Source organism: Camponotus vicinus, unplaced genomic scaffold (genome assembly GCF_025532165.1).
Source record: "Camponotus vicinus isolate PSW18456_S1 unplaced genomic scaffold, iyCamVici1.0 SCAF_13, whole genome shotgun sequence".
Classification (NCBI taxonomy): domain Eukaryota; kingdom Metazoa; phylum Arthropoda; class Insecta; order Hymenoptera; family Formicidae; genus Camponotus; species Camponotus vicinus.
The window spans coordinates 3,753,198-3,769,047 of record NW_028141949.1 but is presented as its reverse complement, the minus strand read 5'-3'; the positions used below and the strand labels follow the sequence as shown (position 1 = coordinate 3,769,047).

Sequence of the window (15,850 nt, the reverse complement as noted above, 5' to 3'; positions counted from 1 at the left end):
AATGCTGATGAACAAAAAAAAAGATGAAAAGCCAACTACCGATGGCGGAGTCCTTATTGTCTTATCATATTCGCTATTCGGATGAAGATAGTTACGGCTACCCGATCCACTGAAACGAACGATAATAAACAAAAGAGCGAAACGAGAGATGACTTGAATCACTTCGCGCGGTGCAAAAAAAGCTTGTCAGAACCTAACGAAACAAATATTTTTCCGTGAATTGGAATATTCAGCTAATTCGCAACTAAGAAAATCCGATGCTCTCTATCGTCTATAAATACGTTATCGTTCTTTTATTATTGCTTTATACTCATTACATGCATTTACAATAATTTACAAAAGGAGAAAATAATTAAACGAAACTTGATGTGCATCTATTTTTCTTGACTTTATTTACAAAAAAGTAATTTATTTCGCGATATATATTTAATCAATTAAAAAATTAAAAAAAATTAAATTGATAAGACTTACATGCATTATGACGTGATACCGAGAAAGAATGAGATTGTTGTACAGAGACTAAAATCGATTACGATCAACGAGACAATAGATTAACAAAAATATATGATACTTTGCATTTTTTTAAAAATGGATGTAATAGCGCTGCTGCGATTGTTGTATGGAAAGTAGTTCACGTGAAACGGCTTAGCCGATCCCAGGCATTATTAGGCATGCGCGAGATTTCGCAGCACTGGTTGAAATCAAACAAAGAAAGTCAAATTTCAACGATTCGTTGCAACAACAAGTATAGATATCTCGTTGTTTCACAACATTCTTTCTTTGTGATAAATTTAAGAAGTGTATCGAGACAAGAAGCGACAATGACGAAAATAATCTTTAAGGTGCACCTAATGATAGTTCAAGGTGATTTTGAAATTCGCAAATTTTATATGGACGTCGATGTTGCGCTAAATTTCATATCACTACGCGAAAAACTGAGAACTATTTTCCCAATATTAGAAGTAACCAAATACCGTCTTCTATGGCAAGGTAATTATTTCTCTTATCTTTCTTTCATTTTGAAGGCATAAAAGAGATTTCTTGATGTCAACTTGATGTTTACATTATGTTTACTAACCACTTCGAAATAATTATTCGTATCATCTAAATTTCACAGAGGAAAATAAGGATGGAGAGGTACAATTTATTCGAGTAGGAGATGAATCTGATGAGGAGTTGGAGATTGCGGTAAATAAGATGACTAAGAAACTCAACTTCTGCGAATTTTTTATTGTGAAAGGTTCTAATGAAGTACGGTTCAAATAAAAATTAAATATACGAATGATAATTGGAGATGCCAAAGAGAAAAAAGATGTATCCTATCTTCAAAAAGAAGTAATAAATAATATATGTATAATAATTGTTCTCTAATACATTTTTTTTAAAGTCTTTTATTTAATAAACTTTTCGCGAAGAATTTAAAAATATATATTCTACAAATTTATTGAAATGCCACTTTTGATAGTCTCTAGAAACTTTTAAGATAATTAAATAATATGTTGTTATTTAACATGTATTTTATTAAATAACAAGATCATGATTATTCATGATCGAAGTAACTTTTCCTTACAAATTTTATATATATATAATAAATTAATTTATATAATTATATAAACTAATTTTATTCCTTGATATTATTAAGTTTTTATTATTTACTTTAAAATAAAATCAAAATTTGTTTTATATTTTAAAAATATATATATGTACACTATCATTTTGAACATTCTGCGAGAAAAAGACAGAAATTTCACAAAAATGATAAACTTGATATATAATAAATAAATATATTAAAAGTGCAAAAAAAATATAAAGAAATGTAAAGAAATATTTAAAGAAAAATTAATTAATAAATCTATAAGAAAAAATTTTGCAGAAAGTTTGTATCAATTAAAATATAGAAAACACTTATCCTGCTACATTTGATACAACTAGGTGAGTAATTTCTTAGCGGCCCTTCGTAACGAAGCGTATGGTAAAAAATGTAGAATTGGTCGGGGAAGCCTGTAATTGAGCAGATTTCGATTAGAACATAATCAACTAGATTATATCAGAGTTAAAATTCTGTGATTAAAAATAGATTTATTTACCTTTGCAGCGGTAGAGTTAACTTTTAGCAGTATAAAAACTGTAATGTCCTTTCCGCATGCAACACCATATGGTAAGAGTGAGTGGTTTGTCCGAAAAAGTATTCTCTAGTTCATTTACATATTAGACAAGAAAATTTTTTACATATAAACCGATTGAATATAATTACGTAATACGCATCTTATATGCTCGCGTTTTTAGAGCTTACAAATTTTAATGATTTTGATTAATCTATTTCTGATTCTGGCGAGAAATTTCTAGATCATGATCTTTGTTTACATAATTTTGTGGACACATTCATCCGTGATTGATATTTATCTTTATATATACATATATATCATGTATGTCTATTATTATCTATTTACGATTTTTCTATATATATTTTTATCTATTTACAAATTTATGGAAATTTAATTATGTTATGAGAATATAATTCTATTTCTTTTATGTTAGAATAATATGTAAAGTATTTCTTTCATATCTTTCTCACTGCAACAAATATATTACAGATCAAGAAAACCACTGCTAGCATAGTAGGTCCTGCAGTTTTATATTCAACTGCACAAGCATGGCGAGCCCAATTCTATCGCAGTCTCACACGTACGAATATTTCGGAATCATCGGATGAAGAGGATGACCTGTCTCAATATCAATTCGAAGATGATCTCGAGTATCTCAGATCTCTCAATTCAAGAAATTGGAAGCATCGTTATGCTATTCCAGGCTTGAAAAATCTTAGGCACAGAGCGTCGGAAAATGTTATTAAAAGGGTTTGTGTATAAAAAGTATACTCTGTAGAAGAATATATAAATGTAACCTTAATTAAATTGAATCAGTATTGTCCTTGAATACATCTAAGCTGTATTGCAGATAAACAAAAAATATTGAAGCATCATCCTGATAAACAAAAGGTAATGGGCGAGGAAATTCGACCAGATGACGACTACTTTACATGTATAACTCTCGCCTAGAAGACCCCAGTCTCGAACAAATGAGACCAGATCGCTGCGTGTGTACCAACGAAAAGGAGTGCATGAGAAGATACAAGGTAAGCATTGAATAAAGAATATTATATATAACAAACAGTATAATATTAAATCATATTATTACATAAACAACCAAGAAAATATCTTTTTTAAAATAAAAACAAAAATTAGAAATATTTGAAATAATATTAAACATTACATGTTGTGATGAAATTTCGAACTGTAATATCATGCTCTTTTATCTTTGTTACAGGAATTAGTCGAGCTCGTAAAAGTGAAAAATAAAGAGAAACTGTTACTGAACAACGAAGAAGAAGGACGACAAACTTTAGAAATAAACATCGATGTTTTGAAATGCATCCGTTGGATCCTCGTCGATAAAATTCCATCCCTGCAGTTCCGTGAGTACCTATCGTAATTACACATCTATATATACAAATTCTCTTATCATTTGAAGGAACATTTTGAACGAACAAAAGTATTATCAAATTAAAAAAAAGAACATATTTTACTGATCTGCTAAAAAGGAAATATTTTTTCGCGCTTTCTCCTTAATTCGTGAAATATTATAATTTTATCTCTCATATCAATTTGTGAATGATGTCTCTACACTTTTTATGACGAATGATTTTATGAATGACGTCTAACATATATTATCCGAAAGCTATAGAAAAAATATTTTCGCGAATGATATAATATGCGACATGAAAGGATTTCGTGAAGAAATGTCGTTTCAATCACCGTTCAATTTTATTTCCTATTTTTCTCATTCCATACTTCAACATTCCAAGTTTATAATAACTCATATTTGGAAACACACGGCGTTACGCACTGCTATAAATTTACGAGCGGCGAAATATAATTAAGACGACAATGTGTCCTTTGACGAATCCGCAGTGTATTTAACTAAAATCTAATATGGTAGATGAATATAATTATTGTGCATTTTGTTCTGGTAGCACTAAATCTATTCGCGTCTTTTTATGCCATACCCGGCATATATCATTCTATCATTATTAATTATTTATTACAATTAATATATATTAATCTTCGACGGTATATTAATTCCCGGCTATTAATATCAATTTTATTTCGAACGGATCATGTATTTATGTGCAACAAACGGATCAAGAAACGATCTTGATGCAATAGAAATACGCGATTGGTCCTGCTGAATCCTTCATCCTCGAATTTCTACGCGTTTTAAAAAGACACACACATAAATATATCTATATGTACATTATACTTTAGAGCAAGCGAAAAGTATTTTACGGATAAGAAATTTCGCATTGACTTTCTTTTTAAATCTCTCCGATTGACTATAATCAGACTTTTTCCAGTCGCACATAATTTTTCTCTCGGCTTTAATACTTACACTATTTTCAGCCGTATATCCTCCCTGATCATTTATTTATTCAGTCTCACGAGATTAAAAATTTTGGTCTCTATGTACGACTACTTTCACGCGACATTATTTATTTGCGATAAATTTTATAATATATAATATACGAGAGAAAGCGATGTGTATATATATCTCTCATATATTATATCTCGTATTCCTACTCGCGATCTATTAATTAAGAGCTTATCGTAAATGGAACTTGGCACGTAATCTACAATTCGATGTGCGAATTTTATTCCGTTCTAAAACGGTATAAAGCCGTCGATGAAAAGATGTCACATTATTAGAAAGATATGGAAAAATTAATATTACACTTTACATAAATAGATATTTTCGCAAGCAAAATTGGTTCTTCCATTTAAAATTTCAGACGATCAATGTGTTTAATAATTAATATCATCATTTAATTGTCAGATGATTATTTTGTGGAATCCAACGACGATCTTTCCCTGGAAATTTCGACCTCTTATATCCCTAATATGCGTAATATGAGCGCACGCGTGTGTATGGCGACTATAAGCGAAAAAGATCGATTGCACGGTATTTTAATTGCTATGACAATTTTTATTCAGACATCATAAGATATAAACAGACTTCGGATTTTTAAACATATTAGTGGTTCTGGACCGTGGCGCTCCATTTATTTATTTATTTATTTTTTTTGGTTTTTGTATTTCTTTCGTCTTCCTGAGAAAACGAAGAATAGACGGCGATCTATGTTATTTTACAGAGCGTAAAAAATTCTGCCGCTACTTGTGGTCATGTTTACGGACCCGTAGTCTCTGTGATTTTTACACTTACAGCGCTTCGGTATCATCCGACTTCTAAAATTTGGCATATACATATGTGTACGTACTATATATATATATATATATATTTCGTAAAATAACGCTTTCACTTAAGTATGAAGACTAAACAAACGAAGCGAATAAAAATGAAATTAATATATAAAGCATCAAAATATGGGAAATATGTAACGCAATCAGGGAGGGAATATTATGAATGAAGGACAGAAGCAACAAACCTTCGATCGTTCGTAAAAGCCATTCGAACGAATCGGTCGTCGGTGCAAGCGAGAGCTTTTTGGCTTATAGTGTTCAGACACAACGCGCATCAAAATAATTGACAAAATAATTGACGTTGAAAAGAAACGGGGAACGTTTAAGAGAAAATATAAGTATATACGATACTCGGCTGTGCGTAGGAGAATTCGCGAAGAAAAGATACGCGAGAGAGAATGGAATTTCGCAATTGGTCGTAGACAAGCCAAGAGGCTTCCGCGAAGAACGTGGTTCTGAAAGGTATTCCAAACTAGTAAGTGTCAATAGTAAATCGATTTATCAATCGCCCCGATCATGTGTTTGCTCGCGATCGGCGAAATTCGAGATCCGTGATGTCTCTCTTTGACTAATTATTAGAGATTCTAATTGTGTGGTTCTAGACATGTTCTCCTTGCGTTTATCTTTTTTCTTTTGTTTTTACAACCTGTGACAACTGTGCGTACAAACGGGAAAAGTCGAAGCTTTTTTACGCGACAAATCTCCAGAACCACGCCGATTGACGAGTACTTATAAAATTTACGAGAGCTTAAAAATTTGTCAACGACTATATAAGTTAACATTTACGTAGTTATAGTTTAGTATCTATGCACACCTCCGCGTAATTTCCCAATATCTCACACATACGTTTCTGCGTACTCCAAAATCACTCGAATGACACACATCGATAACGCGGTTTCTACATATATATTGTGGATTTAAAAATCTGAGTTTGTATTGTTACCACGGCTGCGTCCTTTGCGAGTGAGCTCTTTGTGCGTGAATGGGGACTCGCGCAATTTCGGAAGGATTTACTCGGTCACTTCTTCATTTGTATTCTTTCATAATTTTTATCTCATTTTTTTGTATAAATATCAAATTGTTATAACATTACATTTAATATACACGTATCTGATTATTATATATTCAATTATATATGTTGAAATCGAACACCTTAACATCGTTTTATGATTTTAATTTCAATATATAAGTTTTTCACAAAGTTAGCAAATTTCAGTCATTGTTATTAATTTTTTACAATGCAATAGGATATCGATAACCGAATGTGCATTGAAAAATTTTGCTTAATTTTTGATGATTAAAAAAAATGTAAATCTTTCGTGAAAGACGCGTATTCCCCACGGGAGGTTGTTAAACTGTCAGGAATATCTATAAAATAGCTACCTCTTTCTCTATTTCTCTCTTTCTTTATAAGGCTCTCTGTACTGTTGAGCATACACTTGAATAGGTGTAATCTTGAGTTGAAAGAGAAAGAGAGAGAAAGAGAGACTTGACAATCGGTAATTCGCGATCTAGATTTTTGCGTTTCCTACCGTTTCGCCACGCATCCTAATATTTTGACGTAATAAAAACCATGTATCGAGAGTCTCACCGCGTTGTTCCTCCATGAGAAGATCCACAACGTCTTGTCTACCCATTCACACTCTCATATCCTTATCCTCGTTTGTGTGTAGATCGAGATTATTAATATACATACATACATACATACATATTTATATATATATAAAATCTCGAATCTCTCGCAGTTTACTCGTATGGGCCATTCATCCTCACGCACCTCAGCGGAAATATACGCGCGCAAACGGTGTTATGTACACAATTACAAATACGAATAATATCTATATCGTCACAACATATCGCGTCAATAGTGTACAACACACTCGACTCGCAGCTCTCTCTCTCCTCGCGCAATAATAATTCGCAATAATAGTCGTTTACTTTGTCTAAGTTGATAAAAGTCTTTCTCTGGTCCGAAAGAAGTTATAGATACTTAGGCACTTGTTATCTCGTCTAGAATCCATATATACGTACGAATCATGAGTTGTAATTATCGTGCTAGTAACCGGCAATCATCAGAACAAGGTTAAGAGACTAATTAATAATGAGAGCAATAAGAGTGATTAGATCCGCCGATGTGCCTCTCGCGCATCGTAACATGGTTCGTACTTTTTCACCCTCCTTTAACCCTCTATGACTTTAATTGGTTTATTTTAGCGAATCACAATTTGCTCGCTATGTAGAAAATAATTTATCCAATGGGAAATTATAATGAGTGATAGAAAGTTACCATATCAAGTTTTACGTTTATTCTTATAAAGTAATGGTAAATGTTTGACAAAGTGTCATAAAGGGTTAACAGGTTAACGAGCCTTAGAAAAGAGGGTTTTAGATTGCTAGAACGAAATAGACGAATTAAAATGATCAGATTCATCTCGGTGAGATTGTATTTTTAATCTACGACACAAGACAAATTGGAAAAATTTTTAACTCGAGATTCTTTTATGTCTCTCTTTTTAAAATACTAATGCCAATTAATTAAATGTGATATAACGAAAGTATTTTATGTATTTTGTGAAGAAGAATTTTTTTTTAAATTTTACGATTAACTGTTGATTTTGTAATTTGTTATCCTTTATAACAATTAAAATAAATATCAACTTTCGGAATAATTATTAAAGAAGTCGAAAATAAAAAATTTTTATAGAAATTTTTGTCTTTTATTTTAATTCGTCTATTTTCCATATTGAGTGCACGCGGCGTTCGTCGTGTCGTTCTTGGTCAGGACATCGAACCGAAAACGGAGATTAATGTTAAACAGGAACAATGGTAAATCTCTAAAGGACTGTTCCTAGAAGTAAACTCAATTCCATTCGGGAGCCCGGGTCCTCCCTAGATGCTTCGTCAACTTTACTTAGTTTCGCGATCATTCAACGTTGAAAAAACGAAGCTCTGTGCTGCAACGATTCGTCTCGATCGTCTTGATCTGTCGCATCGCGGCGAAAATATATATTATTCTAAGAATTTATTATATATTCCTGCGCGCCTAAAAACGCGCGATCGAACGCGACTTGATTCGCTCGATCGAAACTCGCACGAATCTCGATAGAAATACCGAGTCAAGTTAGGAATCAAGGCGACCCAAAATGTGTCGGATAAAACACTCACGCTTGGCTAGAAAATATTCGCTCGAACGAAAATACATGGTTCATTGGTGCCCGAGCGTATCGCAGGATGAACATCTTGAACGTCTCGAGCTGCTACATCTTTGCCTCGCTTTTTCCCCTTTTCCCCCCTTAGACTGAGCCGACTTTTTGTCTCTCGAGTAGCATCTCTCGATCCGCATCTAAATATAACTATAAATATTCAGAACAGTTCAAAACGTCCTCTTCGGGACAACAACAATTACGACGATCGAACCCCACGCGGTATGAATCCATCCAACTCGCGCGATCGATTCAGATTCCGCTGATGGCTTCGACGTTACTTCATCGTAATCGACGATCTCGATCCTTCGGCGACTACTCCCATTCGAAGGGAGTAGGAGTTTTCGGGTTACGTGGACGACGTTTGCGTCGCTACAAGCGAATTTTCGTCCTGCTAGGACGGTGGTTGTCGCTGTTGTTGCTGTTGCTTCCGATTGCTGCCGCGATGACGATAATCGGAGGATTGTAGTTGACGATAGACGGGCTGGCTCGGCGGCTGCTCCTGTAACGGCTGATAACCGATACCGGTGATCTGATGCTGTTGTTGCGGTTGTTGCTCCTGCTGTTGGCCACTGCTCCACGGCTGCTGCTCCGCCACATTTTGCTGCAACTGGTAAGACAAGGGCTGACCGCGTCGTTCCTGTAGCAACAGTTGATGTGCCGCTCGATCCATCTCCTCGCGCGTCATATCCAACGCCTCTTGCATCTCGCGCGACGTGTATCGCACAAAGTCCGGGTCGCAATACTTGCCCAAACCTTGCTCCACTAGAACCTGAAAAGTGCACGACGACGAACATTATTAGAAGTTGAAATAGATAGGGAAACTATTAATACACATACATTCGCATCATTTAACTATTATTATGTATTAATTCGAATACTAATTATATCGCTAATGAATTAATTTAATTGACTTCTAGGAAGGATAAGTTAAAATTCGCTAAAATAAAAGTTAAAGAAGTAAATTGAATCTCGCTAAAATATAATAGATTAAAGAGATAATTTTAGATTCTAAAAAGACGTTTTAATTCAACAGGTCCGTTTTTTCGATGATTTTTTTTTTTATTTATTTATTTCTTGTTTTGTAATATTTTGTAAAACTCACCCGACCGACGAGGCTCTCCGCGCTTCCGATGACCTCGAAGTTGGGCTTCCGGTCCGCGGGACTGCCGGGCATGCTGTGGGACAGGCGCTCTGCGCCGACGCTTCCGTTACTCTCTGCAGTCCAGGAAACTGACGAACGAGGAGAGGCGTCAGAGTGTTAGCTCGAATAAATCACGCCCTGCCTCCTTATTGCTTTCGATTCATTTTTGCCAAGGCTTATTTTACAGAATTAGCGAGAATAGCGCACACAAACCGATTAATGACACATGAGTGTTTTTTGCAAGCATCGCAAAATTATTAGGTACAATCGAGTTGCGGTTGAGTAAAAGCGTTAGGTGACAAGTCCGTGTTAGGATGTTAGTTCGAAAGCTGACAGAGCGCGTGCTTCGAGCAGCGATTGACTACCTGAGCAACACTGTTTCGTATCCCCACGTCTCTCTTCGTATATTCTTGTCGATTTCTCTTGGAAAATTTCATTTGCCAAGAGATGCAGGTGCAAAGATTGAAAAATAATCGAATGAAGAATGATTGTACCTCGAGCTGTTTGATTTCGTGAATAAAAATTTAGGTTTTACATCAGTTTTCATTCGATTAAACGTAATTTTAAATATCAAAACAAATTTTAATCGTAACTTTAAATAAACTTATTTCTAAACGAAGTAAAAAATATTTTTAGAAATATATTTATAGGAAAACAGAGAAATTACCAAAGAAAATCGTAGAAATAATAATTAAAATATATGAATATATAATTTGAAAAAATGAATTTAATAAGAAAGAAGAATCCCTAAAAAAGTATAACAATAAAAAAACTAATGTGCTCGTGTTTGTGCATCATTATATCTTGATATTAATCCTTTACGATCAACGATATTCTGCGACAATATTAAATTTTCCATTTTATTTTCTTTTGTACCTGAATTTTTTCATGAAATAAAATAAATTGTAAAATTTAAATTATATATCATTTTGACTGCATCTGATGAAAAAAGAAAATATCTCATAAAGCTACGTGTTGCAGCAAGACAATTTATGTAAAAATCTTGATCTCGTTGAGGGAAAAAGATATATTTTCGCAGTCTACCTGGAGAGTCTGTACTATATGCGCGATCGCAAAGGATTAATTCGCGTGCGTTAATCACCTCTGCCGTGGTAAGACGCTCGGTGCGACAAGCAGGAAGCGCAAACACGCCATTGTCGCGAGTCCACGTCGGCGAGGAAGCCGGCCACGGCGATGGCCTGGTTCTGCGCCATTTTCAGGCCGTTGGCGATGGTTCGCGTGCCGGGGCCCGACGTGGCAGTCCCGGTCGCGGACCCCGTCGTCGTCGTCGCCTCGGCGGCGACGGCGGCGGTTGCGTCGCGCGACCGGAAGCTCGCTGGGGCCGACTTGCCACCGGCAGTCGCGGGGTCACGACGGCCCCTGGATCGGCGCTTCATCGACCGGCTACCCAGCACGGTGACGTGGGGTTTTCCTGTCGTGCCTCGCACGACGCCGCCCTCCGAATGCGGGTTCCACCTGCCGGAATCGCTCGATCCGCTCCCCGTTGACGTGTCCTCGTCGTCACAGTCGTCTACGGCTGCGTGCGAGCGGACACGGGGACGATTTATCAATGAAACAAGCCTACATCTCTTTCGTCCGTAAATCAATCTTATTAACGCGACAAGATTTTCTCGAACGCGGTGTTGAAAAAAAAATAGATTTTAAAACAAGTAGAAATATATAAGTAGAAATATAATTTTGATTTTGATAATGTTCGTCGATAAAAATTATTAATTGCTCGTCATAAAAAAAATTAGAGTTAAAGCACTGAATGAATCATATTCAAAATCGCAAACTTTCTGTCATGATATTCGTCTTCTATTAATTTTGTAGATTATTTACTTTTACGCACCGATTAGTTTGTACACCAGATTTTTCTCTTGTCTTTTCCTTTTTTTACATCAATTAATTTTATCCAATTTTTCTATGATTTCTTTCATTTACGAATATTTATCTTAAAAAAGTATTCAAAAGAATTTACTTTCATTAAAAGATAAGAATTTAAATTATACAATTCAATAAAAAAATGAGGAAGATTAATCCTTGTAATTTTTTTAATATTGCATACTATTCCTGTAAATTTTTCCGTCAGGATATTGAAAAATTTGTGATTAAAATTGTAAACAATGTTCGCTGTTTTAACATTTTATAAAACTATTGTATATAATGTTGAAGTTTTATTCCAATAAAAAAAAAATATATATATATATATATATATATATATATATATATTTAATATTGCAATAAAATTTTCAGAATAATTAATAATAAAATACCTTCTTTGCAGAGTTAACAACAAATATCTCAAAACTTATAGAGTTACGTGATAGAGAAATTTGGAAATCTCGAAATAGTATACAGTATCAGAAAAATTACGAGAAATAATTATTCTCTTTATACATTTTTTAAATTGCGTTAGTCGACGTATTGTCCTTTCCTTGAGGACAATGACGGGAAACGTCCTACGATTTTCGCGCGACTAAACCGGCATTCCCGTACCGTGATTGCTCCAGACCGCGCAATCGACGCAGCAGCCCCGCGACGCATAAGTATAGTAACAGTTCGTCCCATTCGACGAGGAAGCGGGGCTTGAGCTCGTCGCGATGGTCGAGGTGTTCGCGCTCGTGGTGCACGACGCGGTGATCGTCGTCGTCGCGACGCTCGATCCGCTCGCCGTGCCCTCCGCTGCGGTCGCCGATGCCGCCGCTGCCACCGCTGCCGCCGCCGCCGCCGCTGCAGCGGCGGGGATGTGGCTGATGCCGATGCTCGGGGTGCCGGCGGACGAGTGCGGTGGTGCGTTCCGTCGCGGCGGAGGCGTGGGTGGCGTCAACTGCCGCTCGATTCCATCCTGAAGACTGCACGAGCGTGCAACACGCACACGCGGAAGTAGGGCGGGGGCGAAAAGGGAGAAAAGACAAGCATAAAGGTCGCTCTTAGTACGTTAATGCGTACGCGTGACAAGTCAACGTACGTGCTTCCGAATGCCTCGAGATAAACTGATCGAAAGAGTCTGAAATGAAGCGGAGTCTCTGTCTCCTGGAGTTATTCGTTTTAAAAAATAAATGCTATAAATTATATAAGTACATATACTTGCATTATAATATTATATATGTATTTTTTAATTCTTTTATTTAAGACGTAATAGGCCTTATGTCATTATCGGAAAGAAGCTTATGAATGAGGGGTAAACTAGCGTTTTTTGTGACGCTTATGAATTTATATGTATATGCGATAAAATAAATTTTATTTAATACGACATATTTCCAATAAATTGCTTTTTTCTATTTTATTAAAGAAAATTTATTTATTGCATATGCAATAAATCTAGATGGCCGTATTTCTGAATTATTCAATTATGAATATAGCACAGATATGAATTAAATAATGATTTTACCAGCGATATAAAAAAATAGATGTGTTTTTAAAAAAATGACGTTGCTATGTGGAAAGTGGTCCACGTGAAACACCGGCTTGGGCGCTTTTAGCTTATTACACATGCGCGACATTTTGAAACACTGATCGAAATTCGGAATCAAACAAAGAACAAAATATCGACGACAGTTGCCGACGACAGTTGCCGACAACAAGTTCAAATCTCGTTATTTCACAACATTCTTTGTTTGTGATAAGTTTAGGAAGTTTATATATGACACAAGAGGCGACAATGCCGAAATTAATATTTAAGGTGTACGAAAACGTATCTCAAAACGCTGAAATTCGCAAATTTTATGTGGACACCAAAGTCGCGAAGAACTTTACATTACTACGCGAAAAACTGGAAACTATTTTCCCGATACTGCAAACAACAAAATACCATCTTAAATGGAAAGGTGATTATTTCTTTTAATGTTTCTTTCATTTTGATGTAATGCAAAAGAGATTTCTTGATATATGTCCGCTATTTACATCATGTTTACTAACCACTTTGAAATAACTATTTGAGATAATCATTTTTAAAATTTTACAGACGAAAACAGGAATGGAATGTTAGACTTTGTTCGAATAGAAAATGACTCTAATGAGGAGTTGGAGATTGCAATAAATGAGATGAGTGATAAACTCAACTTCTGTGAATTTTTTATTTACTCTGATGAAGATTGAATATATAATTGATAATTAGAGATGCCAAAGAGAAAAAGATGACGTATCTCAATATAAAAGAGAAATAATAAGTAATATACATATATTGCTTGTTCTCTAATATATGTTTAAAAGTTTTATGTTTCATCTCAGACTTCATCTATCTTATTTTGAGTTTTCTGAAAAATTTAATTATTCAAAAGTTTCTTTAAAGATAAAAATTTTTATTTTAATCTTAATGCGTTTAAAACTTCAAGTAGAAATTATTTAAAGTAGTTGTAAAAGTGAGAAAAATTTTTTTGTTTTATTGCAGATTTCATTTATTACTTATTTTAATTTTCCTGATAAATTTAATTATTCAAAAGTTTCTTTAAAAACAAAAATTTCATTTTTTATGTTAATGCTTAAAATTTTAAATAGAGTTTAAAATGGTTGTAAGTTGGTGATAAATAAATTTTCTTTGTAATTCAGAATTTTTATCGAGGACATTTGAGATATTTCCTTGTAACTTTTTCCTTAAGATTTTTATCGAGGCATTTGGAAGCGCTCAACAAGCATTATCATCAATTATAATGATTAATAGTAATGCAACATGCGATCAGCTGGATGTAAGCGCTACGATTGCGAGATACAAACACATTTCGTTTGCATCTCGAAATGTATGTGCGTTCCGCGCGTCTAATTCGCAACTCGGCTCCTGTTAAACTAAACTTCACGCGAATATCATATTCCCGGTCTCTTGTAAAAATATTATATAAAATATGAACGAGATCCTGGAAATATGATTCAGATTAGAAAAACACATGCAAAACAAGCAATGCTGATGAACAAAAAAAAAAAGATGAAAAGCCAACTACCGATGGCAGAGTCCTAACTTGTCTTACCATATTCGCTATTGGGATGAAGATAGTTACGGCCCGATCCACTGAAACGTACGATAATAAACAGAAGAGCGAAACGAGAGGTGACTTGAATCACCTCACGCGGTGCAAAGAAAGCTTGTTAGAACCTAACGAAACAAATATTTTTTCGCGAATTGGAATATTCAGCAACTAAGAAAATCCGATGCTTCCTATCGTCGATATAAATGCGTTATCGTTCTTTTATTATTGTTTTATACTCATTATCACATACATTTATAATAATTTACAAAAGGAGAAAATAATTAAACAAAACTTGATGTGCATCTATTTTTCTCGATTAAATTTACAAAAAAGTAATTTATTTCGCGACATATTTAGCCAATTAAAAAATTAAAAAGAATTAAATTGATAAGCCTTTTACATGCATTATGACGTGATACCGAGAGAAAATGAGATTGTTGTACGGAGACTAAAGTCGATTACGATCAAACCGAGAGACAATAGATTAACAAAAATAGAGGATTGCGACTTCGATCGTTCGCATGTATCCTGTACTTACTCGACCACTTTGTACGCGCTCTGATAAGGTGTCTGTTGTATCGGATTGCCGAAAGCAGCGAGTGGTCTCAGAGGTATGCTTTCCTCGACGCCCATCAGACGCGCATTCGTTCCCATTTGATTCATCGCGCCATCGCTCAGACCACTAGACATAATTTTTTTACGTATAAATATATCAACTTTTAAATGATTATTAATTTAATATAATTACCGTAATTTGAGAAATTTGTAACTTTTTACGTGAACAAATTAAAGATATACATTCTATTAAATTTATTTAAATGCCATTTTTGATAGTCTCTAGAAACTTTTAAAGATAATTAAATAATATTTTTTTATTTAACATGTATTTTATTAAATAATAAGATTCATAATCGGAGTAACTTTTCCTTACAAATTATATATAGTCATATATATGTATATACATACAATAAATTAATTTATATAATTATATGAATTAATGTATAATTATATAAATTAACTTTTTATTCGTTGATATTATTATGTTTTTTTATTATTGGTTATAATAAACTTAAAATTTATTTTATATTTTAAAAAGATATATATGATTATTTTAAAGTTTCTGGGAGAGAAACAAATTTCACAAAAATGATAGACTTGATATATAATAAATAAATACATTAAAAGTGTAAAAAAAATATAAAGAAATGTAAAGAAACATTATTTAAA

General features: G+C 34.2%; 3 protein-coding genes across 7 annotated transcripts in view; 2 read left to right on the top strand and 1 right to left on the bottom strand.

The window, feature by feature from the left end:
* The window catches only part of LOC145964033 (uncharacterized), a 36,933-nt gene that overhangs the window by 3,338 nt on the left and 17,745 nt on the right, over positions 1–15,850 (top strand). The window contains exons 2-7 of the mRNA XM_083086398.1: positions 843–990; positions 1,118–1,188; positions 2,595–2,855; positions 2,956–2,996; positions 3,060–3,133; positions 3,325–3,472. Of these exons, the coding sequence (XP_082942524.1) occupies positions 852–990; positions 1,118–1,188; positions 2,595–2,855; positions 2,956–2,973 (489 nt within the window). The 5' untranslated portion in view covers positions 843–851 and the 3' untranslated portion in view covers positions 2,974–2,996; positions 3,060–3,133; positions 3,325–3,472. The remainder of the gene's footprint in view (positions 1–842; positions 991–1,117; positions 1,189–2,594; positions 2,856–2,955; positions 2,997–3,059; positions 3,134–3,324; positions 3,473–15,850) is intronic.
* The window catches only part of Ca-alpha1d (Ca[2+]-channel protein alpha[[1]] subunit D), a 66,467-nt gene continuing 55,633 nt past the window's right edge, over positions 5,017–15,850 (bottom strand). For 3 of the 5 annotated variants that reach the window (XM_083086389.1, XM_083086390.1, XM_083086393.1), the window contains 5 exons: positions 15,162–15,305; positions 12,159–12,514; positions 10,762–11,196; positions 9,621–9,748; positions 5,017–9,287 (listed from right to left, as the gene is read on the bottom strand). In XM_083086389.1, the coding sequence (XP_082942515.1) occupies positions 8,910–9,287; positions 9,621–9,748; positions 10,762–11,196; positions 12,159–12,514; positions 15,162–15,305 (1,441 nt within the window). In that variant the 3' untranslated portion in view covers positions 5,017–8,909. Of the gene's footprint in view, positions 9,288–9,620; positions 9,749–10,761; positions 11,197–12,158; positions 12,515–14,623; positions 14,665–15,161; positions 15,306–15,850 lie in introns of all 5 variants that reach the window. The other 2 variants (XM_083086391.1, XM_083086394.1) reach the window with 2 other exon arrangements.
* Positions 13,084–14,200, top strand: LOC145964034 (uncharacterized). The gene is made up of 2 exons (XM_083086399.1): positions 13,084–13,489; positions 13,627–14,200. The coding sequence occupies exons 1-2, from the start codon at positions 13,306–13,308 to the stop codon at positions 13,758–13,760; spliced, it is 318 nt and encodes a 105-aa protein (XP_082942525.1). The 5' UTR covers positions 13,084–13,305; the 3' UTR covers positions 13,761–14,200.

Excerpts from the sequence above, each read along its gene's own strand:
- LOC145964034 (XM_083086399.1), top strand. The coding sequence starts at position 13,306 with ATGACACAAGAGGCGACAATGCCGAAATTAATATTTAAGGTGTACGAA. Across the intron at positions 13,490-13,626 it reads ATACCATCTTAAATGGAAAG|ACGAAAACAGGAATGGAATG; the intron begins GTGATTATTTCT and ends AAAATTTTACAG.